Genomic DNA, 23,317 nt, shown 5'->3' with positions numbered 1-23,317 from the left:
CAGGTGGGGGGCCTCGTATCCCTGACCCTTCTGAATCAGCTTCTTGTCCAGGTGAATACTGGGGCTGCATGCAGCGCCTGGCCTCCCGTCCAGACTCCTGGGTGCACAGGGTGCCAGGGGCCGATGCAGAAGAAGTGGAGGCAGTGACGGCGCTGGCATCCCTTTCCGTGGGCATCCTGGCTGAAGAGCGGTAAGAGCCTGGGCTGACAGCCCCTCCCCTGCGGGGATCCCCCCAGGTCCTGGCACAGCCACTCCAGGCTTCTCAGGAAGCTGGGCCCCGGCCCTCCCTGCAGCCCCAAGCACTCTGGCAGCACCACCCTGTTCCTCTCCCAGGACCTCAGGGCAGCTGGTGGAGGAGGAGGAACCCATGAATCTCTGAGGCTCCAGAATGGATCTGCCACCCGCTGCACCCCGCCCTGCCCCACCCCGCGGACCTGGTTCTCCTCCAACTTCTGGCAGCAGTACCGGTTCCCGGGGTCTTCAGAGATCCTTCGGGCAGGTAGTCGGGGCCAGAGAACAGCCTTGACAGTCACCCCAAGGACCCTGAGAAGGCCCGGGGTCTAGGACAGGGACCAGAGGACCTTGGAGGAGGCAGGCTGCGCAGCCAGCCGGGCCCCGGTAGGCCTCTCCCCAAAGCAGAGTCTACCCCTCTGGGTCCCGGCCCCCGGCTGGGCCTGGCTCCTCAGGACCGCACAGAGGAGGACTGGCTCAGCTGGGCCCAGCCCGTAACCACTATTCTAGGCTCTGTAGACCCCGGACTTTGCACACAGCCCCAGGCTTCACACAGAAATGTGAACGTGGCCTCTGCCAGAGTGGCCCTTCCTAGGCTCTGGGGGCTGGAGTCGGGGGAGGATGGTTAGGAGGAGCTGAGGGGTCCCATGTCCCTGGGTGCAGGGGAGTTCCTCCTCTCCTGCTCCCTTGGATGACTCTGGAAGCTTCCTCCCCACCACGGGGCAGTGAGGCAAAGCCCCCTCTGAAAGCAGGCACGGCAGGCCTCCCATCTGGGCCCTGCCCCTGCCAGAGGACTCCCTGCGTCGACCATCTCAGTGCCCTGGTGGAGCAGACAGGTGCTCTTGGAGTTCCGTGCTTCCTGATCCAATGGTGCCAAACCCTTCATCTCTCCTCAGAAGCACAGCATGACCCCCCCAGGGCTCCCTCAGTCACCATGCCCCCCTCCATGAGCCTTCTCTCTTTCTGGGGTCTCCTGGACCCCAGCTGACTCTTGCCCTACATAGGACTAGCTTGGCTGAGGGGAGAGTGGGTGGGAGAGTGGATGGAAGACATGGGGGAGGGGGAGGCTACCCTGGCACAGTCTTCGAGGCTTCTGGGGTTGAGGCCTGGGGCCAAGAAGGAAAGTATTTGTGTGTATGTGTGTGTGCGCGCGTGCATGCACGCGTGTGCGAGTGAAAGAGAGGGAGTGTGTGTGCGTGCAAGTGCGTGTGTCTTCCCCAAGACTATACCCTGTGTATGTATGCATGTTTTTGTAAAAAAGGAAAAAAATGGAAAAAAATCTGAACAATAAATGTTTTATTTGCTTTAAAGGTGCATGTGAAAGGGCCTCCGGGGGATGAGGGCTGGGCAGTGGGCCCGCAGCTACACAGCAGTTTATACCTTATTTTGTGGAAGAGAAGGGACGGGTTGGGCTGGCAGGCAGCTCCCTCCAGCTCCTTGATATGTGGCAGCTGCCTTGCAGGAAGAATCTATCCTGAACCCACCCTGGCTGCCCCCGCCTGCCCCACCTCTGGGTAACAGGGAGGCGGCAGCTCTGGGTCCACAGACAGAGGACTGGTTAAGGGCTGGGGGACATGGAGGCCTGCAGACCCACTCACTCGGGCTTCCCTAAAGAGTCTCAGTCCCAAGTGGGACTGGTAAGTCACGTCAGGTAAGTCACCTCCTGGGGCCTCTGTTTATCAGCTGAAGTCTCCTGAAATAGACACTGTTGTGTTCCTGCCTGCTCTAATGTACCTTGACTCCTTAAGCATCTACTGAGCCTAGAAGAGAGAATGGTGAGGCTACAGGACTGGGCACGCTCACCCACTGTGAGGTGCTGGGGCTGCCGGCGCCTGTCTTGACAGTTCCGAGATGGCCAGGATTCTTCAGGCAGCAGAAGCAGCAGCCTCATTAGCTAGGATCTGGCCCCAAGTCTTCGGAGCCTGGAGAACACAAGGAAAGCATGTTCATCCATTCTGTCCTGGCCTCTTGGGCGACAGGCACTCAGTCCCACAGGCATTGCTGAAGCTGTGCCCAAGGGCATCCTCACCCTGGCTGGGGGTGTGTTGAGAGGGCTGGGGGTGTGCTGCTGGCCTAGGGGTTCCCCCATGGGGAGTCCCTCAAGTAGGACCAGAGGGAGAGAACCTCCTCTGTTACAGAAATGGCTTACTTAATGAGACAACTGGAGAGCCCTCCCATCCCCACCCTTCCCACCCACTGCTCCCACAGTCCATCCCGCAAGAAAGCACTGGAGGCTGGATGATACAAATGGCTGCTGTATTTTTGCTAAAGTGACAGTGACACAGATAAGGCAAAGAGCTGAGGGGCAGGACGCATCGGGTGGGAAAGGGGTGGACCGTGCAAAATGGCAGCCGAAGAAAAGATTAATGCGGCCCTTCCCTCCCCGCCCTTGGGCCAGTGTATAGGTGGTAAAGCAGATTTTGTCCTTTGGAAGGGAGATTTTGAAAGATAAAAAGCTCTCATGAAGGGCAGCTGGCAGGGGCAGTGGGGGTGGGGCGCGTCTGGGGGCTGCAGTGACTCGGGTGCCAGGAGGAGCAGGTGTGAGAAGACTGAGTGGAAATGTTGGGCTATAGAAGCCTCACTTGAGAGTTTCTTCTAGCCCAATCTGCTGCCCCCTTCCCCAAAGCCCTTTAGGGGGCAGGAGCACCTCCCCCAAGACCTTGAGTCTGGCCTCATTTGGGGCATCCTGCTCTGATGTACGTGGTGAAGGGGCAACGGCTCTAGCACAATCTTGGAGCCAGTGCTGTGGGAACAGAGTGGGGAGAGGGACACTGAACTCCCCCCAGGTCCCCAGGCCTTGGGAAAAGACAGCCAATGTCACCCACCCCTGGGACCAATGAGTTCAACTACCTGACACTTGGGGGACACAAGGATGGGGGTGCTGGGATAGGGGGTTGAGAAGCCTTTACTAGAGACCCCTTATTTGACCTGACCTCCCCAGGGTCCCACCCTGCCTGAGGGAGAGGGCCCAGGGCAGCAGAGACCATACTGCCTGCCCCTGGGCCCCAGGCACGGCCTCCATTGCGACTGTAGCCCTGGCCTGCTTACAAAGACTGCCCACTGAGTGCTAAGAAAATAGAGCCACGTTTTAAAGGTCTAAAGCTGCCCTCCAGCCAGGCTGATGAGCAACACGGCGGGGCCCCTCCCCACAGCAGCCAGGGCTCCCCCAAAGGGGACAGGACAGCTTCACAAACACCATCCGTCCTCCTGCTGTAGATTTTCCGCCTCAGTTCTGGGGTTCCCAGGGGGTGTACAAGTCCGCCTGATGTCTCAGAGGCTGAGTCCAGGTCCTGAGGACCATCAGGGTGCAGAACCCTCATCCCGTGGGGTCAGAAATCGCTGAGGATGCTAATGTCAGCAAAGTCAGCCCGGTAGCGGTGGGCGTAGAGGCTAAGCAGGAAGGCCCACTTGAAGGAAATGAAGCTCCAAACACAAGAGAGGTAGTAGCTGTTGGGGTCTGTGAGGCCTGCAGGGCAGAAGAATCCAACTGTGACTTTCAAGAGGACCTTGCCCTTGACCCCTAGCCACCATGCCACAAGCCCCGGGCCATTCTTCCCCACAGTCTCCAACAGAGGCTGAACCGATCCAGTGGAGAGATTAGGTGTAATAGAGGTTCCAGAGCATTCAGAGTTTGCTAGCAGGAAGCAGTGGGGATGAGGCTAGGTCAGGGCTGGCTAATCACAAGTCTGTATCATCATCCACCCTGCTATTGTGACACTGACCTTAGACCTCTACTTTCCAATCTGCTTCAGCATCGGAGCGGGCAGGAAGGGCCTTTGGCTACTTGCTTACTGCAGCCACCAGGGGGCGCTCCCATCCCGGAGCTGGGCAGGAGGCTTAAAGGTACTGCTAACCACACACTCCTGGATGCTGACTGCAGCTCACACTTACCCCTTCTAACCCAGAGGCTGGGGTTGGGGGGTCCATTCTCCCCACTTTAACAATGAGAAAACCTCGGTACAGGGAAGTTAAGTGATCTGCCCAGTCCTGTGGGCATAAACATTGGACGTAGCAAGGTAATCTGGGGTCTACTGAGCGCCCCACCCAGCGGCCCGCCCACTCTCTGCCGCGGCGGAAGTCCTTACTCTGGTGTCCAGTGATGGCCAGCACCAAGAAGGTGCAGAACGTGGCGACGGAGACGGCCGAGAACAGCACGCCCACGAAGAAGAAGCCGCGCAGCCCCTTGAGCCACGTTCTCCAGTAATCCTGCATGTACATCACGTGCGTCACCAGCACCCACAGCGCCAGCACACCTGCCGGGGACAGACCGAAGGAGGCTCAGGCGGGGGCCCTTCCGTCCTCACATGCCGACCCCCAGGGCCCTGCGGGTCCCCCCAGACCAGACTGTTCTCACAAAAAAAACAGTAAGGTAGTATGGGCCTTTTCTCTGTCCCTGTTGAGCGGAGTTTGCTGGAGTCCACAGTGGCCTGCGATGTAAAGAGGACATGAATGCAAAAGCAGCTGAGAGATTCTGGCTGCCTCCCAGTAAGCCAGACATTAAAGAGATTTGCAAAAATATGAAACCATGTCATCGTTCTCCCTAGTTTTTTGTTTGTTTTGGAAAACCTGAGTATTTCTTACCAAAAAAAAAGTTACTTATCACAATGTTATTTTTAGTATTATAGTTTAAAATGGTTAAGAATTTTTAATTCCTCAGTATTAATTTCTAATACAGTACATATTGATAGATATAACCCACATCAACAAAATTTCCTTGGGGTTTCCCCACATTTTAAGAGCATAAAGGGGTCCTGAAGTCAGAAAGTTTGGGGACCACTGCAGTCCAACCTGCTTTCCAAGGACTCCCTACTACCCAACCTGGGGCCACAGATGTGGGGGCACTGCTCCCACCCTGGTGCTCCTCCTGGGCTTCCCAGGTGGCTCAGCGGTAAAGAATCTGCCTGTGATGCAGGAGACGCAGGTTCCATCCCTGGTTCGAGAAGATCCGTTGGAAAAGGGAATGGCAACCTACTTCAGTATCCTTGCCTGGAGAATCCCATGGACAGAGGAGCTTGGGGGCTAAAGTCCATAGGGTCACAAAGAGTCAGACATGACTGAGTGACTAGCACTTCTTCTGATGCTCCTGCTCCCTCACCTTCAGAGGCCACCACCACCACACTGAAAGGCTAATGGCGTGGGCAGTGGGGCTCTTCCCAAACTCCATGTATTGGTTTTATGGGATGGGGAGGCCCAGTGGTAAAACCCCCAGGACCACCCAGTTCCCATGTGGCCTTCTTCTTGCTCTTGGCCAGACTCCATTTTATTTACTTATTTGGCTGTGCCATGTGGCATTCAGGCTTGTAGTCTCCTGACCAGGGATCAGTCCATGCCCCCGGCAGTGGAAGCGTGGAGTCTTGATCACTGGACTGCCAGGGAAGTCCCCTGCTAGACTCCATTTCCTAAGTTGTTTGCTGAAAGGGCAGGCCAGTTGCCCCCAGCTGGTCATAGGTTTGCCCTCTGGGCCTGGCTGGGCTCTTCCCCTCCAATGCCAGCTGCCAGTCAGCCAATACAATGAGTGCCCTCTGTGCCAGGCGCTGCCTGCCACCGCAGCCCAAAGAGAGAAGCAAATATTAATTCCATTGGCAAGGGTCTGGGGCAGAGCTGCAGGGTCCCGACAAGGGAGGAATGAGGAATGAGGCAGAGTCAGCTGTGTGGAGACTGCTGTATCCTGAGAGTCAGGAGGCCTTCCAGAAAGTGAGCCGCACACACTACACGCAGAGGGGCACTGGGAGGCTGGGGGAAGCGGTGGTCAGCTCTGGCAGGGGAGAGAGGGAGGGGAAGCAGATAGGGAGATCGGGGTGGGGGAGAATGCTTTGACTGAATCTACGATATTTAAGGGAGTTCACTAAATTGTCTATCCCTTTTTATGAGCCTGAAATATTTCATAATATTTTTTTAAGTTGGGGGAAAATAAGAAGGTGGAGGGGGAGTCATCACAGATCTCTGCTCTGGTTACCACCTCAGAAGCTGTCACAATTCAGGCAGCCTGGCAAGGGACAGAGAACCACGAGGCTGCCAGCCAGGAAGCCTGGGCTTGGCACTGCAGGGCTGCTCGTGACTCTCAGAGCCTCCACATCTGAAAGAAGGGACGCCCGAAGTTCCCACCAACCTGGAAACTGGGTGACACAAGGCTCCCCGCTAGTGAGGACTCACCTCCGCCAATACCTGCGGCTTCCTCTCCCATGGTGTTTGACCCACGCTCAACCCCTACTTCCCTCAGGGGTTAGGGATCTGGAATGTGGCCCTAGAGTCAGGTTGAGCCAGGACAAGCATGTCCTCATCCCTGCCTAGGCAGGAAGCAGGTCCAGGCCAGAGAAGGACAGAATACCAACCCCCCAGCTTCTGCGTACGTCTTCCATGATCTGAATGGATGCTGTGCTAGTCACCCTTCCCAGAAATCTTTCCCAATCATCTCACGTGCATCCTAAGTGTTCACTGGGGGAGCTGTTTGGTTTCTTAAAGGGCCCTAAGAAGGAAGGGTATTGTCACTATGCACATCCAAGCAGCCGTCAGATGGGCACCTCTGTGACAGCTCCACTTGCCCTCTGTCACCATGGAGGGGCTGAAATAGATGGCTCTCTGATGTTTTACACTTAAAGATTCTGGAAGCCAGCTTAGGGGAAAAATAAGGAGGTCAGAGCGATTCCCCTGTGACTCAGCAATCTCTGGGTTAGGAAACGCTGAAATAAGGGCCTGTGAGATGCCCTCTCTTAGTCTACTAGCTGTGCTCCAGCGGTGCCTCCCAAACACCCATGTATCCACCCCCACATCCATCCATGTAGTAAAAAGGGCTGAGCAGGAAGAAGAGGAAGACGACCATTCAGGGTGTTCCAGATCCCAGCTCTCCGTTAATAAGCAGGCACAACCTGCCCCCACCTCTCACTTCCCCTGCTCACAGGCCTGGCCTCCAGATAAACACCAGCCACATCTGGAAGCAGGCCCATCCCCACTCATCCTGGTTCCTGCCTCTGCCCATAGAAGAGGGACCGCCCCTAACTCCACCCAGGTGGTCAGTGAGGCAGCAAGAGTCCCCAGGGTCCCTCCCTCGCCTCAGCCCTGCTCCCTTCCCTGGGACACTCTAGACTGCAGGAAGCCTGGTCTGCATGACTCGGGGCAGAGCGGATAGTTTCCTCACCCAGCTGCGTGTCCATGCCAAACCTCACTCCTTGCTCCAGCCCATCTGCCTCAAGGAGTAGGGCCCTGCTTGGCTTGGGGCATCAAAGGCACACAGCTGGTCAGTGAAAGAACCCCCAGTGGCTGGGTTAGAGGTGAGGAGCCAGGAGGAGACTGGGGGGCCCACAGGGAAACGCAGATGAGTGAGCCACTGAACATGGGGCCCCCTCTGTTCCCACACCCCTCTCCCCACCCCAGCTTCTCTCACTCAGCTCACGGGAAGAACCTAGAGCCCGCTAGATACCCAGCCAAGCTTTCCAATCTTACTCTATTTTGGTCTACTAGACCTAGAGTCAGTCTTCTTCCCAAGGGTTCCCAAGCAAAATCATTTCTCCAGCTTCTCAAGCCACTTCTTCCCGGACAACCACCAGGATCAGGGAGAGTGGGTCTCCACCCAGGCACATTTTCCCAGGGGCTCCAGGAAACCAGCACCCCCCAGCAGCCCCGCCCGGCACACAGGGGAGGGAGTGCGCTGGGGCTGCCCTCTGGTGACTCGGCAGTTTCTGAAAATGCCAAGTCAGAAGTGGGGTGCTCACAAATCTGCTGATGATTCTCCCCAAAAGAGGAAGAGGCTGACTGGCTGCAGACACTCTCAGCACTCATTCACGTGGAGCGGGCGTGTGGCCCTCACTGCCCCTCCCCCACCTGCCCCGCTGCTACCACGAGGGCCACAACCACGGCCGCCGCTCCCACCGTCACCGGGCATCTTCGGTTCTGCAATGGCTGTCAGGGAGGTGCCAGGATCCTGCCCCAGCTGTTGCTGCCCTCACACCTCTCCCTGCACGCAACTCCATACATAGCTGGCCTGTCTTGGAGGCTAAGGGATGTCTTCAGGGAGGGAGAGAAGGCAGGACTGGGTTAGAGGGAAACCCTGGGACTCCCCAGGGCCCCCCAACAGGAAGCTGCAAGATGGGTGATTCAGGGAGAGGACAGACAGCTGTTACATTCTAGACCTGAATGGGGGCCTCACACAACACGCCTGTCGGCAGCATCTCCTCCCATTCCTAACAGAAGAGGAAACCGAGCCCAGGAGGCATTGATGTGCCTACGGTCACACACCTCCATGGGTCAGACTCCACACACCCAGCTCAGATTCCAGGGGTGGCCCTTCCTCCTCAGCTCCAAGCAGCCCCCTCCTGTCCAGTCTCATCAGGGCAACCCCTGGGTCTCACCTGAGGAGTCATCCTGCCATCCAGAGGGGAAAGCAGCAGGGCCGAGGGAAATGGGAATACTCTACAGGGACAAGAGAACCAGGAGGGGCATGGCAGGCGGGGGGAGCGGGGTGCAGAGCAGAAAGGGGCCAGGGGACTGCAGATAACTGAGCAGAGGTGGGCAGGCTTCCCCCAGGAGGACAGGAACCCACAGGTGGGGAGTCCAGGCGGGCATGAGGAGCAGCCCAGCCAGGCACCCACTCACCTTCCTTGGAGACCCCCAGTGCTCGGCTTGGCATTGCTTAGGCTGCAGTAACCTATGCCCCTCTTACAAGGCAGAAACCCCACCTCCATTCCTTCTCTATCCAGATCGTAGTCAGTAAGCTTCAGGGCAATGAGCAAATCTAGTTATTTTTAGTTAGTCCATTTAGGGCTCTTTTGGCAGAGTTTAGTTACCAATAAGATCATCCTAATGTAGAAGCATTATCCTCACATGTACTTTTTTCCCAGAGTGCTTTCCCACACAGATTATTTCATGGAGGTGTGTAACCCTGGGTAAGCTATTTATTTACACTAAGCCTCAGTTTAAGCCTGACCTGTAAAATGGACACAGGAATAATGACTAATTAAGGATTAAATGAGATGACAGAAGCAGTTTGCTTAACAGGGTGCCCGACACATAGAAAGCGTTAAAAAAAAAAAAAAAAAAAAAGTGAGCAAGTAGAAAAAATATGTTTCGTCTTCTCACCAACTCTACAACACAGAGAAGTGAACAACATGCCCAAAGATGCAGAGCGAGCACAGCATTGGTAAGCACGGGACCTCCACCAGCGCGCTGACGCTCTCAACACCAGTGCTAGCCTCCTCTGCCCTACTGGAGGCACAGAAAGGGAGGCCGGCGGGGTTGAACGGACCTTGACTCAGGAGCCACAGCTCCTGAGGGTGGCACGGAGACACCGACGTGGTGGAAAGAAAACGTCAATTTCCCTCAAACCCCTAGCGCAGTCCTGAGCCCCCGCTGAGGACTCTGCCGGGGCTGGGCTCCACCCTGGAAGGAGGCAGCCGGGCTTCCCCGGGAAACCCAGCCCTCCTTTCCACTGACTCCTTCTCCGCGCTCACCCAGCCTCCAGGGAAGGGGCGCGGATCCCCCAGAACAAGTGCGTGTGTGTTTGGGTGTCTTCACACCTGGCCGCCCATAGGAGGTGGCGAGGGCAGCGGGCGCACAGGGGCGCTGTCACCGAGGCACAGGGTGGAGAGCGGACGGGCTAACCTGGGGGCTGCGGGGCTGGTGAAAACGGCAGAGGCGGGACATCGGGGCCCTGGACCTGGGGCGGGCATTGGGTCCCCGAGGTCCCCTAGGGATGCCCAGAAGCCCGGGCCCACGAGGGGCCTGCTCTGCCCACGGCCAGTCTTGGGTAAACACGCCACCCACTCCCCGGGGAAGCGCCGCCAGGGAGGAGCTTCCCGGAGCAGCCGCCGGCGCCTCCCCGCAGCCGGGCGCCCGAGCCGCGGGAGCCGGACCCCAGCGCCCCCCGCGCGCCCCGGGGTACCTGCGAGCCCCCCCATGGCCGCGGTGCCCGGCTGTCTGTAGACCACCGTCCAGACGAGGAAGATGGAGAAGCCGGCCACGGAGCTGAGACCCGAGTAGGCGGCGCGAAGGCCGAGCTGCAGGCGGGACGGGGCCATAGGGCTGCGGGCTGCGGGCGCCGGGCGCGGAGGGCGAGCGCGGCCGCTGGTCACAGGTGCAGGGCCCGGAGCCGGAGCGGGGAGCCGCGAGCCGAGCCGGAGCCGCCGGCCGCCCGCGCTCCGCCCCCGGCCCGCCCCCTGCGTCGCCGACACAGCGCCCTCCCCGGCCGGAGGCCGCCCGCGCCCGGAACCACCGCGGCGAGCGCGTCCTGGGCTTGCCTGCAGTCTGCGGCCCGGATCTCTTGGGGATGCCGCCTTAAAGGGCAGGTTCTGGGGCCCGTCGTCTGAGCTACAGTATCAGGATATTTAGGCCTCGGCGGAGCCCGGAAACACTCAGCTCTACAAACCAGCTGCGGTATTTGCTTTTAAAGTTTATCACGTTCTCGTTTAAAATTTCAGATGTAAATTTCTCGTTAAAAATCAATTATAAAAAATTAAGATATAGGAAATTACACAGCGAATATGATTGCTTTCGCGCCTATCTATCCATCAGGTTCCCTCCTCAGGCGTTAAGCAGTCTCAGCAGATGCTTCTCTCGGAACCCTTCTCGTCTTCTGACCTCAGGCTCCTTCCCGTCAAGGACAGCTCCTTTCTTTCATCTCCACAAGCGTACCCTTCCCACCCAAAACCTACCCGAACGCCACTTGCATCAGAGTCAGACAAAGCCAAGGAAGAGACTGGAATCTGTAGCAGGTGTGTACTGAGCTACGGCTGCGGGCCCAGCGCCATGCTGGGAGCCCGCAGGGAAGATCAAAATGTAGCACACGGAGCCCTCAAACACTTAAAATATAGTGGAGGAGGTTCATCGCATACTGGCACGAAGTAAGTATCCAATATACCTTGTATTTATTTCTTTTCCCTGCTGTAGCAAATTACCACAGATCTAGTGGCTTCAAACAACACAGATTTATTATCTCACAGTTCCCTAGGTCAGGTGTCCAAAAGTGGAACTCAGAGGGCTAAAATCTAGGGGAGGGCAGCGCAGCCTTCCTTTTGGAGGCATGAGGGGAAAAGCTGTTTCCTTGCATTTTTCAGCTTCTAGAGCTGCCCACATCCCTTGATTCCTGAGTGTCTTCGAAGCCAGCTCCATCTTCAAAGCCAACAGTCACACCACCTAGACCTCTGTTTCTGTCATTACATCATCTTTACTTTCTCACTAACTCTGCGGCCTCCTTCTTTTCCCTTATAAGGACCCTTGTGACTAAGAACCTGGATAATCCAAAGGAATTTCCCCGTTAAGATCCTTAACTTAATTACACCAGCAAAATCCCTTTGGCATGTGAAGCAATAAATTCACAAATTCTGGGGATCAGGACACTGACATCTTCAGATCAGATCAGATCAGTCGCTCAGTCGTGTCCAACTCTTTGCGACCCCATGAATTGCAGCACGCCAGGCCTCCCTGTCCATCACCAACTCCCAGAGTTCACTGAGACTCACGTCCATCGAGTCAATGATGCCATCCAGCCATCTCATCCTCTGTCGTCCCCTTCTCTTCCTGCCCCCAATCCCTCCCAGCATCAGAGTCTTTTCCAATGAGTCAACTCTTCGCATGAGGTGGCCAAAGTACTGGAATTTCAGCTTTAGCATCATTCCTTCCAAAGAAATCCCAGGGCTGATCTCCTTCAGAATGGACTGGTTGGATCTCCTTGCAGTCCAAGGGACTCTCAAGAGTCTTCTCCAACACCACAGTTCAAAAGCACCAATTCTTCAGCACTCAGCCTTCTTCACAGTTCAACTCTCACACCCATACATGACCACAGGAAAAACCATAGCCTTGACTAGACGGAACTTTGTTGGCAAAGTAATGTCTCTGCTTTTGAATATGCTATCTAGGTTGGTCATAACTTTTCTTCCAAGGAGTAAGCGTCTTTTAATTTCATGGCTGCAGTCACCATCTGTAGTGATTTTGGAGGCCAGAAAAATAAAGTCTTACACTGTTTTCACTGTTTCCCCATCTTCTATTTCCCATGAAGTGATGGGACCGGATGCCATGATCTTCGTTTTCTGAATGTTGAGCTTTAAGCCAACTTTTTCACTCTCCACTTTCACTTTCATCAAGAGGCTTTTTAGTTTCTCTTCACTTTCTGCCATAAGGGTGGTGTCATCTGCATATATGAGGTTATTGATATTTCTCCCGGCAATCTTGATTCCAGCTTGTGTTTCTTCCAGCCCAGCATTTCTCATGATGTACTCTGCATATAAGTTAAATAAACAGGGTGACAATATACAGCCTTGACGAACTCCTTTTCCTATTTGGAACCAGTCTGTTGTTCCATGTCCAGTTCTAACTGTTGCTTCCTGGCCTGCATACAAATTTCTCAAGTGGCAGGTCAGGTGGTCTGGTATTCCCATCTCTTTCAGAATTTTCCACAGTTTATTATGATCCACACAGTCAAAGGCTTTGGCATAGTCAATAAAGCAGAAATAGATGTTTTTCTGGAACTCTCTTGCTTTTTCGATGATCCAGCAGATGTTGGCAATTTGATCTCTGGTTCCTCTGCCTTTTGTAAAACCAGCTTGAACATCTGGAAGTTCACGGTTCACATATTGCTGAAGCCTGGCTTGGAGAATTTTGAGCATTACTTTCCTAGCATGTGAGATGAGTGCAATTGTGCGGTAGTTTGAGCATTCTTTGGCATTGCCTTTCTTTGGGATCGGAATGAAAACTGACCTTTTCCAGTCCTGTGGCCACTGTTGAGTTTTCCAAATTTGCTGGCATATTGAGTGTAGCACTTTCACAGCATCATCTTTCAGGATTTGGAATAGCTCAACTGGAATTCCGTCACCTCCACCAGCTTTGTTCATAGTGATGCTTTCTAAGGCCCACTTGACTTCACATTCCAGGATGTCTGGCTCTAGGTCAGTGATCACACCATCGTGATTATCTGGGTCATGAAGATCTTTTTTGTACAGTTCTTCTGTGTATTCTTGCCATCTCTTCTTAATATCTTCTGCTTCTGTTAGGTCCATACCATTTCTGTCCTTTATCGAGCTCATCTTTGCATGAAATGTTCCTTTGGTATCTCTGATTTTCTTCAAGAGATCCCTAGTCTTTCCCATTCTGTTGTTTTCCTCTATTTCTTTGCATTGATTGCTGAAGAAGGCTTTCTTATCTCTTCTTGCTATTCTTTGGAATTCTGCATTCAGATGTTTATATCTTTCCTTTTCTCCTTTGCTTTTCACTTCTCTTCTTTTCACAGCTATTTGTAAGGCCTCCCCAGACAGCCATTTTGCTTTTTTGCATTTCTTTTCTATGGGAATGGTCTTGATCCCTGTCTCCTGTACAATGTCACGAACCTCATTCCGTAGTTCATCAGGCACTCTATCTATCAGATCTAGGCCCTTAAATCTATTTCTCACTTCCACTGTATAATCATAAGGGATTTGATTTAGGTCATACCTGAATGGTCTAGTGGTTTTCCCTACTTTCTTCAATTTAAGTCTGAATTTGGCAATAAGGAGTTCATGGTCTGAGCCCACAGTCAGCTCCTGGTCTTGTTTTTGCTGACTGTATAGAGCTTCTCCATCTTTGGCTGCAAAGAATATAATCAATCTGATTTTGGTGTTGACCATCTGGTGATGTCCATGTATAGAGTCTTCTCTTGTGTTGTTGGAAGAGGGTGTTTGTTATGACCAGTGCATTTTCTTGGCAAAACTCTATTAGTCTTTGCCCTGCTTCATTGGTGGCCCATTATTCAGCTATCACATCTCTCTGGAATGTCATCTCCATTAACAGCAACTGTGCCTCTTTCATTCACACCAACACATAAAAGAGTTTCCAGCACATCAAATCCCCTTGGAAAACATTTGTTGAGTGGATGAATGTGAGTGAATGAAGGTAAGAATTAAATAACAATAAAGGAGATCATATACAAGAAATGTAGTCAGGACATGATTAGTTGCCAAGTGAATGATGTAAACCACATTTGCCTCACTTTTTTTTTTTTTGGCAGCACTGGATCTTCATTGCTTTTTCACAGGCTTTCTCTAGTTGCGGCAGGTGGGGGCTACTCTTCTTTAGGGTGCAGGGGCTTCTCATTGCGGTGGCTCCTCTTATGGAGCACAGGAGAAGAAGGCTCTAGCATGCCAGCTCAGTAGTTGTGGCCGGGGCTTAGTTGCTCTGAGGCATGTGCTGTCTTCCTGAGACCAGGGATCTAACAACATTGACAGGCAGATTCTTATCCTCTGAGCTACAAAGGAAGTATTTGCTTCACTTCTGAATAGTCTGGGGAGCTTCTTAAAAAAAAAAAAAAAAAGACCCCAGAATCCGCCTCTGCCTTATTAAGTTTGAATCTTGGAAGTATATATATATTTTTTAATGAGAAGTGATTTTAATTTGGTGAGCTTGGTATCCAGCCCTCCTTTGGGAGCTGCGGATGGAGGGAGTTACTGCTGGCTGTTCCGAGGAGGGAGCAGGCCCTGTGGTCCAGAGTGCACTGCCGTGGATGACTTCAGAGCTGGCCTGCAGGGCAGCGCTCCATGCAGTGGGAGCAGCCTGGGTGACAGCCCAGAAGGAAGAAAGAGCGTGGCAGGTTTGGGAAACTGTAAGTAGTTTGTGGTCTGTGGGTGATGTAAAGGGTTTTGAGGTTGGAATTATTCTGAACGAAAATGGCCTTGCTTGCTCTTCTTAGAAGGTTTCCCCCTCTCTGTGGAGCCAGGGGAGGGAAGTAACAGTTCTGTGTTTAAGAAATGTGGCCAGGGTAATAGTGTGAGGATGAACTTCCTTTGAAAAGACCAGAAAGCGGAGAGGCCATTCAAATCCTTCATCTCCCTATGCTTTAGTTGTCCCATCTGTAAAATGCAGACAGCTGTGTTGTTCGCTTCAAAGTATTTTGTGAGGAGTCAGTGCTTAGAAGAATGACTAGTATGCAGCAGGTGCTTCATAAACACCAGCGAGTATGGTTAGTAGCAGTGGAAAGGCTGTGAGGGCAAGAGATGGTGAGGGGAGAATGAAAGGTGGTTCAGGCTGAGTCAGCGAGAATGGGGAAGAGGGAACTGATTCAAGAAATATTTATGCTATTTGAACCTTAAGGTCAGGTAGCAATTAACTAGCTGGGGAGATAGAAAGGAGGAGAGCAAAAATATTTATGAATGCACATGTCAGGACTATTGGAGAGGAGTGAACAAACTCGTTACACTGGAGAGTGAGGTTGTGCAAGAAAATAACGAGAGATAATTATGTAACAGTAGCTTGGGCCCAGAATATAACACAAGAAGATTAAAAGCAGGCTGAAACTTTGGCTTAACTGTGAAAGCAATAAGGAGCTGTTGAAGAATTTCATGCTCAGATGCGGTTACCACTTACTATGTCACATGAGTAGGTTTCCCCTAACTCAGGAGAACTTTCTGCCCAGAGGAAAATAATTTTCTATATCTGCCCTCTCTACACTGGTAGCTACTGGTCACATGTGGCTGTTGAGTATTTGATATGTACCTAATATGACTTTTGAACTGTGGTGCTGGAGAAGACTTTTGCGAGTCCCTTGGACTGCAAGGAGATCCAACCAGTCCATCCTAAAGGAGATCAGCCCTGGGTGTTCATTGGAAGGACTGATGCTGAGGCTGAAACTCCAATACTTTGGCCACCTCATGCGAAGAGTTGACTCATTGGAAAAGACCCTGATGCTGAGAGGGATTGGAGGCATGAGGAGAAGGGGACGACAGAGGATGAGATGGCTGGATGGCATCACCAACTCGATGCACATGAATTTGGGTGAACTCTGGGAGTTGGTGATGGATAGAGAGGCCTGGCATGCTGCAATTCATGGGGTCCTGAAGAGTCGGACATGACTAAGCGACTAAACTGAACTGAACTGAATATGACTGAAGAACTAAATTTTTAATTGATTTTAATCTAAATGGCTACACATGGCTTATTGTTGTTCAGTTGCTCAGTTGTGTCTAACTTTTTGTGACCCCATGGATTGCAGCATACCAGGATTCCCTGTCCTTCACTATCTCCTAGAGTTTGCTCAAACTCATGTCCCTTAAGTCAGTGATGCCATCCAACCATCTCATCCCCTCCTGTCACCCCCTTCTCCTCCTGCCCTCAATCTTTCCCAGCATCAGGTCTTTTCCAATGAGTCAGCTCTTCACATCAGGTGGCCAAAGTATTGGAGCTTCAGCATCAGTCCTTCCAATGAATATTTAGGTTTGATTTCCTTTAGGATTGACTGGTTTGGTCTCCTTGCAGTCCAAGGACTCCCAAGAGTCTTCTCTGGCACCACAATTCAAAGGCATCAATTCTTTGGTACTTAGTCTTCTTTATGGTCCAACTCTCACATCCGCAACAACTGCTGGAAAAACCATAGCTTTGATTATGCAGCTTTTTAATATGCTGTCTAGGTTTACTATACTGTCTAGGTTTGTCATAGCTTTTCTTTCAAGGAGCGTCTTTTAATTTCGTGGCTGCAGTTATCATCTGAAGTGATTTGGGAGCCCCAAAAATAAAATCTGCCACTGTTTCCACTTTTCCTTCATCTATTTGCCATGAAGGGATGGGACCAGACACCTAGTGGCTAGTGGCTACACATGGCTAGTGGCTGCCATATTAAGCAGCACATTAGACAGTACGGGAACCTCTCAGAATCTCTGCTGCTCTATCTGCAGGGTGGGAATGATGTGTAATCAGCTTGTTACAGCAACTGAGAAATATTGAGATGCTGAAGTTAAAGTACTCAACGCGGTAATCTGACAAATTATTATTGCCATTTTTGAAATTGTTGTTATCGTTATTACTGAACAGGGATAGCACAACAAAAACCATGTCTTAGGAAAGATTATTTAGACTTTAGTATCCAAGTTAGATTTGATGGGAAAAGAAAATTGTAGAGGGGAAAGCATCCACAATGCTATTTTAATGATATGATGTGGGATAAAGATCTTATCTGGGGACTTTCCTGGTGGTCATTTAGACTCTGAGCTCCCAATGTAGGGGGCCTGGGTTTGATCCCTGGTCAGGGAACTAGATCCTGTATGCCACAATTAAAATATCCTGCACACCGCAACAAAGATTGAAGAGCCTATATACCACAACTAAGACCTGGAGCAGCCAAATTAAAAAAAAAAAAATCTTACCTGGAGAAAGGCCAGGAGAAGGCGAAAGCATGGAAGGATTATGAAGCTGCAAAGCACACAGGTGTGCATCACACATGCTCTTCTCCCCACATCAGCTTCCCTTCCAAGGGGCTTTCAGAGAGCGAGCTCTCATTGCAATCCTAACTCAAGAAAACACCACCCCCCTCACCCAACATCCCTAAGAGAGGCAGCCACTCTCCCTGCCTGTGGCAGAGACCAGCAGTGCTCATCATGAGCATCTCTTTTTCTGGCCCATGACCTACTGAATTGGAACTTTGAACATGTCCCAGTTTCCTTGCAGTTAAGTTGATGCTATCAGAGAAAGTTCTGAGCATTGGAATCAAAGCAGAAGCAATGTGCCCCATTTCCAGGCTGGACCCATACAGTCTCCTGTGCACCGTGCATTCCCTCTTCCCATTCTGTGATGATTTTAGAAGCCACATGTTGAAGACAGCTGTGCCACATGACAGAAAGAGCCTGGGACCCTTAAATGAATGAATGAATGAACAGAACTACGCACTCCATTCCCCAGACCCTCCCTGGACTGTAATATGAATGAAAAACACTTTTTGTGTGTGTGCACTCAGTCACTGAGATTTCAGCCTTGTTACAATTAACCTCATTACCCTAATTTACCATCCCTCATTCCATTTCAGGTCATGTAAACATCTCTTACATGCATAACCTCTGATGTCACTTTTTTATTGGACCACATCAATATTAAGACAGACTCCTAACTCCCACCCATAGGCATCTTGTCTCCTAAGACATTTCTTTCTCACTCCTCCTAAGCAGGCACATTCCAGACATAGATCTCCTCCCACAATGCCGACTCACTGGAAAAGACCCTGATGCTGGGAAAGATTGAGGGCAGGAAAAGAGGGTGACAGAGGATGAGATGGTTGGATGGCATCATTGACTTGATGGACACGAATTTGAGCAAACTCTGGGAGCCAGTAAAGGATAGGGGAGCCTGGCATGCTGCAGTCTATGGGGTGGCAGAGTTGGACATGATTGAATGATTGAACAACAACAGCACAATGCTACCGAGCTATACGCCAGTTGATTGAGTTTATTGGATGTGTCAGGGCTTCCTCCTCGCTGCTTCTTAATTCCCACATGGAGGGAACTCTGATGTCCTTTGGGATATATCCTTATTCACTATGGCCTCACCGCTATGTCCAATTCATTAGCAAGCACAGTTGGGTCTGCCCTCTCTTTTCTCTCTGTCCCCATGCTTAGTCTAAGCACCATTGTCACTACCTACCCTTCTGCAGCAGCTCCCTAACCCGTCTTCCTCTGCTCCTTCTTGCCCCTCCAGTCCACTCTGCAGCCAGCAGCTGGACTGGTCTTTTAAAGATAACAACCAGAATACAGCTCTGCTACTGCTACTGCTAAGTCACTTCAGTTGTGTCTGACTCTGTGTGACCCCATAGACGGCAGCCCACCAGGCACCCCAGTCCCTGGGATTCTCCAGGCAAGAACACTGGAGTGGGTTGCCATTTCCTTCTCCAATGCATGAAAGTGAAAAGTGAAAGTGAAGTCGTTCAGTCGTGTCGGACCCTCAGCGACCCCATGGACTGCAGCCTTCCAGGCTCCTCCATCCATGGGATTCTCCGGGCAAGAGTACTGGAGTGGGGTGCCATTGCCTTCTCCGAGAATACAGCTCTCCCCTGCTTAAATCCCTCAATATTTTCCGTAGCAATTCAGGTAAGCAAATCAGAGCCTTGCCAACTCCAACCAGTCTCACCTCTACCCATTTCTGTTCAGGTACACTGGTCTTCTTTCTGTTTCTTGAGTGTGCCAAGGTTGTTCCTGCTCTAGGATGTTAGTAACTTTGTGTTTAGAAAGCTCTTCTCTCTCTCTTTTTTTTTGGCCATGCATTGTCACCCTGCTTATTTAACTTATATGCAGAGTACATCATGAGAAATGCTGGACTGGAAGAAGCACAAACTGGAATCAAGATTGCTGGAAGATATGCAGATGACACCACCCTTATGGCAGAAAGTGAAGAGGAACTAAAAAAGCCTCCTGATGAAAGTGAAAGAGGAGAGTGAAAAAGTTGGCTTAAAGCTCAACATTCAGACAACTAAGATCATGGCATCTGGTCCCATCATTTCATGGGAAATAGATGGGGAAACAGTGGAAACAGTGTCAGACTTTATTTTTCTGGGCTCCAAAATCACTGTAGATGGTGACTGCAGCCATGAAATTAAAAGACGCTTACTCCTTGGAAGAAAAGTTATGACCAATCTAGATAGCATATTGAAAAGCAGAGACATTACTTTGCCAACAAAGTTCCATCTAGTCAAGTCTATGGTTTTTCCAGTGGTCATGTATGGATGTGAGAGTTGGACTTGAAGAAAGCTGAGCGCTGAAGAATTGATGCTTTTGAACTGTGGTGTTGGAGAAGACTCTTGAGAGTCCCTTGGACTGCAAGGACATCCAACCAGTCCATTCTAAAGGAGATCAGTCCTGGGTGTTCTTTGGAAGGAATGATGCTAAAGCTGAAATTCCAGTAGTTTGGCCACCTCTTGCAAAGAGTTGACTCATTGGAAAAGACTCTGATGCTGGGAGGGATTGGGGGCAGGAAGAGAAGGGGATAACAGTGGATGAGATGGCTGGATGGCATCACCAACTTGATGGACATGAGTTTGGGTAAATTCCAGGAGTTGGTGATGGACAGGGAGGCCTGGCATGCTGCAGTTCATGGGGTCGCAAAGAGTAGAACATGACTGAGTGACTGAACTGAACTGAACTGAACTGTGGCAAACGGGATGAAGTAAAAAGTAGTGAAAGTGTTAGTTACTCACTTGTGTCTGACTCTTGTGACCTCATGGATTATAGCCAGCCAGGTTCCACCATGGGATTCTCCAGGCAAGAATACTGGGGTGAGTTGCCATTCTCTTCTCTAGGGGATCTTCCTGACCCAGGTATCGAACCTGGGTCTCCTACATTGCAGGCAGATTCTGTACTGTCTGAACCACCAGGAAAGCCCAGCAAGCAGGATGTGGGATCCTAGTCCTTGACCAGCATCTAACCCACACCCCGAGCAGTGGTAGTGTGGAGTCCTAACTACTGGACTGCCAGGGAAGTCCTGGAAAAGTCTCTGAGTGCTCATAAGATTGATTGTTCATCATTCAAGCCTCAGGTCACATGTTACTTCATCAGAGAGGCAATCCTGTCCTTATTCTCTAAAGTACAGCCCCTACTAGGAAAAGGCAGTGGCAACCCACTCCAGTACTCTTGCCCGGAAAATCCCATGGACAGAGGAGCCCGGTAGGCTGCAGTCCATAGGGTCTCGAAGAGTCGGACATGACTGAGCAACTTCACTTTCACTTTTCACTTTCATGCATTGGAAAAGGAAATGGCAACCCACTCCAGTGTTCTTGCCTGGAGAATCCCAGGGACAGTGGAGCCTGGTGGGCTGCCATCTATGGGGTCGCATAGAGTCGGACACAATTGAAGGGGCTTAGCAGCAGCAGCACAGCCCCCTACTCTGTCTTACACCTTGTGATAAGTGACATCACTACATGAAATTGTCTTATGTATTTGTTTAATCTTTTCACCCTCACCCTTGCCATCCCATTTAATATAAACCTCCATGAAGGCTGCTAAGTCACTTCAGTCGCGTCCGACTCTGTGCAACCCCATAGACGGCAGCCCACCAGGCTCCCCCATCCCTGGGACTCTCCAGGCAAGAACACTGGAGTGGGTTGCCATTTCCTTCTCCAATGCATGAAAGTGAAAAGTGAAAGTGAAGTCGCTCAGTTGTGTCTGACCCTCAGCGACCCCATGGACTGCAGCCTTCCAGGCTCCTCCATCCATGGGACTTTCCAGGCAGGAGTACTGGAGTGGGGGGCTTTATCTGTTAGGGACCAGTTCCTCTAGTTTTGTCTGGGACTGTGCTGATTTTACCATCACAGGTCCAACATTTCAAGAAATCCCTGAGTCTATGGAAAACTCTCATGGTTAGAGGTCTTATTGCCTGCCATGATCACTTCTGAATTCCCAGTTCCTAGTGTAATGCCAGGGGCTTAGGTAGGGACTCAATAAATATTTGTTCTGTAACTAAAGGAAAGAATGGCCAGCTGTCTATGAAGAATTATTTAATCCTGGCTCTAGGGGGCAGCATTCTCCAATCTTGTGCCTTGAGATTCAGCTGTGCCAAGATTGGGCTAAGACTCTCCCATGCATGTATTTGGGAGAAGGCAATGGCAACCCACTCCAGGACTCTTGCCTGGAAAATGCCATGGACGGAGGAGCCTGGTGGGCTGCAGTCCATGGCATCGCTAAGAGTCGGACACAACTGAGCGACTTCACTTTCACTTTTCACTTTCATGCATTGGAGAAGGAAATGGCAACCCACTCCAGTATTCTTGCCTGGAGAATCCCAGGGACGGGGGGGGGGGCCTGGTGGGCTGCCGTCTATGGGGTCGCACAGACTGAAGCTACTTAGCAGCAGCAGCAGCAGCATGCACGTATTTAGGTGGCAAATTCCACAAAGAAAGAAAGAAGAAAGTGAAGTCGCTCAGTCGTGCCCGACTCTTTGCGACCCCATGGACAGTAGCCTGCACCAAGCTCCTCCGTCCATGGGATTTTCAAGGCAAGAGTACTGGAGTGGGTTGCCATTTCCTTCTCCAGGGAGTCTTCCCAACCCAGGGATCAAACCCAGGTCTCTCGCATTGTGACAGACACTTTACTGTCTGAGCCACCAGGGAAGTCCGGCAAATTCCACAAGATGCTCCCCAGACCTTATGTGGTACCCTTGCCCACCCCCAACCCTTGTGAGGTTAAAGGCTGAGGACCCTGGCGAAGGTAGCCTGAGGCTGTGCCTGACACCTCAACTTGCCCTCTTGCAGCTTCGTCTTCCCCTTGAGGTCAGCTTGTAGACCACAGAGCAGAAAGGACTGTTCTAGAGACGAGTAGCAGGTGGCTCACGGCAGGGAGGAGCTAGGCCCATCATGAGCATCCCAGCTGCCCAGGCTGAAGGAAGTAATCCTAAGTTGAGGACTCAGAGCCAGGGGGGTCACCTTGGCCTCCCCCTCCTCCAGTGCTGCTCCCTAGGACTGTGGCTGCTTTCTGCCCCTAGAAGGGGACATCTTCATCTTGTACAGCCAGAGTGAAACCGCTCACAGTCCGGCTTCTCACTGAAACCCCACTTCCTCTGCCTGTGCACTGACAGCCTGGAGGTCCATGCAGAGGATAGGATGCTGAGTGAGAAGATGCTGAGCGGAAGCAACGGGTCTCTGAGCCCCAGAGCTAGATGAGCACCAGAGACAGACACATGTGGAGTGGGAGGATGTGGGTGTGTGTGAGCGATCACAGCCGCCGAGGCGTTTGGAAGGGCAACAAAGGAGGGGCCTGGGGCCCCGGCTTACTCGCCTCTCTAGTCCTCTGGTGACCTCCATCTCCTGACCTGAACCCCTCGGTCACAGGTATGTCCTCCAATGCTCTTTTCCTTCCTGTTTCACTGTGGGATTGTTGTTGGGTCAGGGGACAGAGAGAGATAAAGCTGGGAGTTAACCCCCGCAAGGCAAGAGCCTGGAGCCATGGGAAGTGAGAGACTACAAAGGCTGGAGGGGAGGGCCCCAACTCTCCCTAAAGGACAGAGGCCAGAACAGGGATTAGTACACATTTATCCTTTAGATTTGTGTTCAGGGATCGGATTTATGGAATGAGAAAGTCACCAGGGAGGCTCAATCAGCACATAGGAATCACCTCTGGTCTAGCTGTAAAAGGCACTGGGTAAAGTTAAGGGACGAGAAAGAAGACCGTTCTGTGCTTAGTCCGGTGCGTGGGACCCAGGATAGCACCTTAGAGAGGTTTGAGGTACAAATCTGAGGGCACTTCCGGGAGGAGGCAGAGGATGAGTGAGAAATAGACTGAGGCAGGGTGAGGAATGGGGTGTGTCAAGAAAACTGGGTAGAAAGGTAGCGGAAGGAGAGACAGGTGTGGGAGACAGGAGGAAGGTGAAGGGACCCACGGCAGGAGCC

General features: G+C 51.8%; 2 protein-coding genes and 1 long non-coding RNA gene across 11 annotated transcripts in view; 2 read left to right on the top strand and 1 right to left on the bottom strand.

Annotated features, from left to right (window-relative positions):
* Nucleotides 1-1,541, top strand: part of HDAC7 (histone deacetylase 7) — a 36,766-nt gene extending 35,225 nt beyond the window's left edge. For all 8 annotated transcript variants that reach the window (XM_070370674.1, XM_070370673.1, XM_070370676.1 and 5 more), the window contains 2 exons: nucleotides 52-190; nucleotides 334-1,541. In XM_070370674.1, the coding sequence (XP_070226775.1) occupies nucleotides 52-190; nucleotides 334-379 (185 nt within the window). In that variant the 3' untranslated portion in view covers nucleotides 380-1,541. The remainder of the gene's footprint in view (nucleotides 1-51; nucleotides 191-333) is intronic.
* A 929-nt stretch (nucleotides 1,542-2,470) lies between these two features.
* SLC48A1 (solute carrier family 48 member 1) lies at nucleotides 2,471-10,373 on the bottom strand. Its single transcript, XM_070370681.1, has 3 exons — nucleotides 10,106-10,373; nucleotides 4,317-4,484; nucleotides 2,471-3,697 (listed from the first exon to the last, which is right to left on the bottom strand). The coding sequence occupies exons 1-3, from the start codon at nucleotides 10,239-10,241 to the stop codon at nucleotides 3,561-3,563; spliced, it is 441 nt and encodes a 146-aa protein (XP_070226782.1). The 5' UTR covers nucleotides 10,242-10,373; the 3' UTR covers nucleotides 2,471-3,560.
* An 88-nt stretch (nucleotides 10,374-10,461) lies between these two features.
* Nucleotides 10,462-19,525, top strand: LOC138987926 (uncharacterized). Of its 2 annotated transcripts, XR_011464227.1 has the most exons (4): nucleotides 10,462-10,596; nucleotides 10,735-11,063; nucleotides 14,601-14,788; nucleotides 19,236-19,525. It is a non-coding gene; the product is annotated as an uncharacterized lncRNA (long non-coding RNA). The 2 variants fall into 2 exon arrangements; XR_011464228.1 differs by lacking the exon at nucleotides 14,601-14,788.
* The last annotated feature ends 3,792 nt before the right edge of the window (nucleotides 19,526-23,317 follow it).

The sequence above is a fragment of the Bos mutus genome, chromosome 5 (assembly GCF_027580195.1).
Source record: "Bos mutus isolate GX-2022 chromosome 5, NWIPB_WYAK_1.1, whole genome shotgun sequence".
NCBI classification, from domain to species: domain Eukaryota; kingdom Metazoa; phylum Chordata; class Mammalia; order Artiodactyla; family Bovidae; genus Bos; species Bos mutus.
The sequence above is the reverse complement of the archived record's forward strand: the minus strand, read 5'-3'. Positions and strand labels throughout refer to the sequence as shown.

Excerpts from the sequence above, each read along its gene's own strand:
- SLC48A1 (XM_070370681.1), bottom strand. The coding sequence starts at position 10,241 with ATGGCCCCGTCCCGCCTGCAGCTCGGCCTTCGCGCCGCCTACTCGGGT. Across the intron at positions 4,485-10,105 it reads GGCCATGGGGGGGCTCGCAG|GTGTGCTGGCGCTGTGGGTG; the intron begins GTACCCCGGGGC and ends TGTCCCCGGCAG. Across the intron at positions 3,698-4,316 it reads GGCCATCACTGGACACCAGA|GCCTCACAGACCCCAACAGC; the intron begins GTAAGGACTTCC and ends TCTGCCCTGCAG.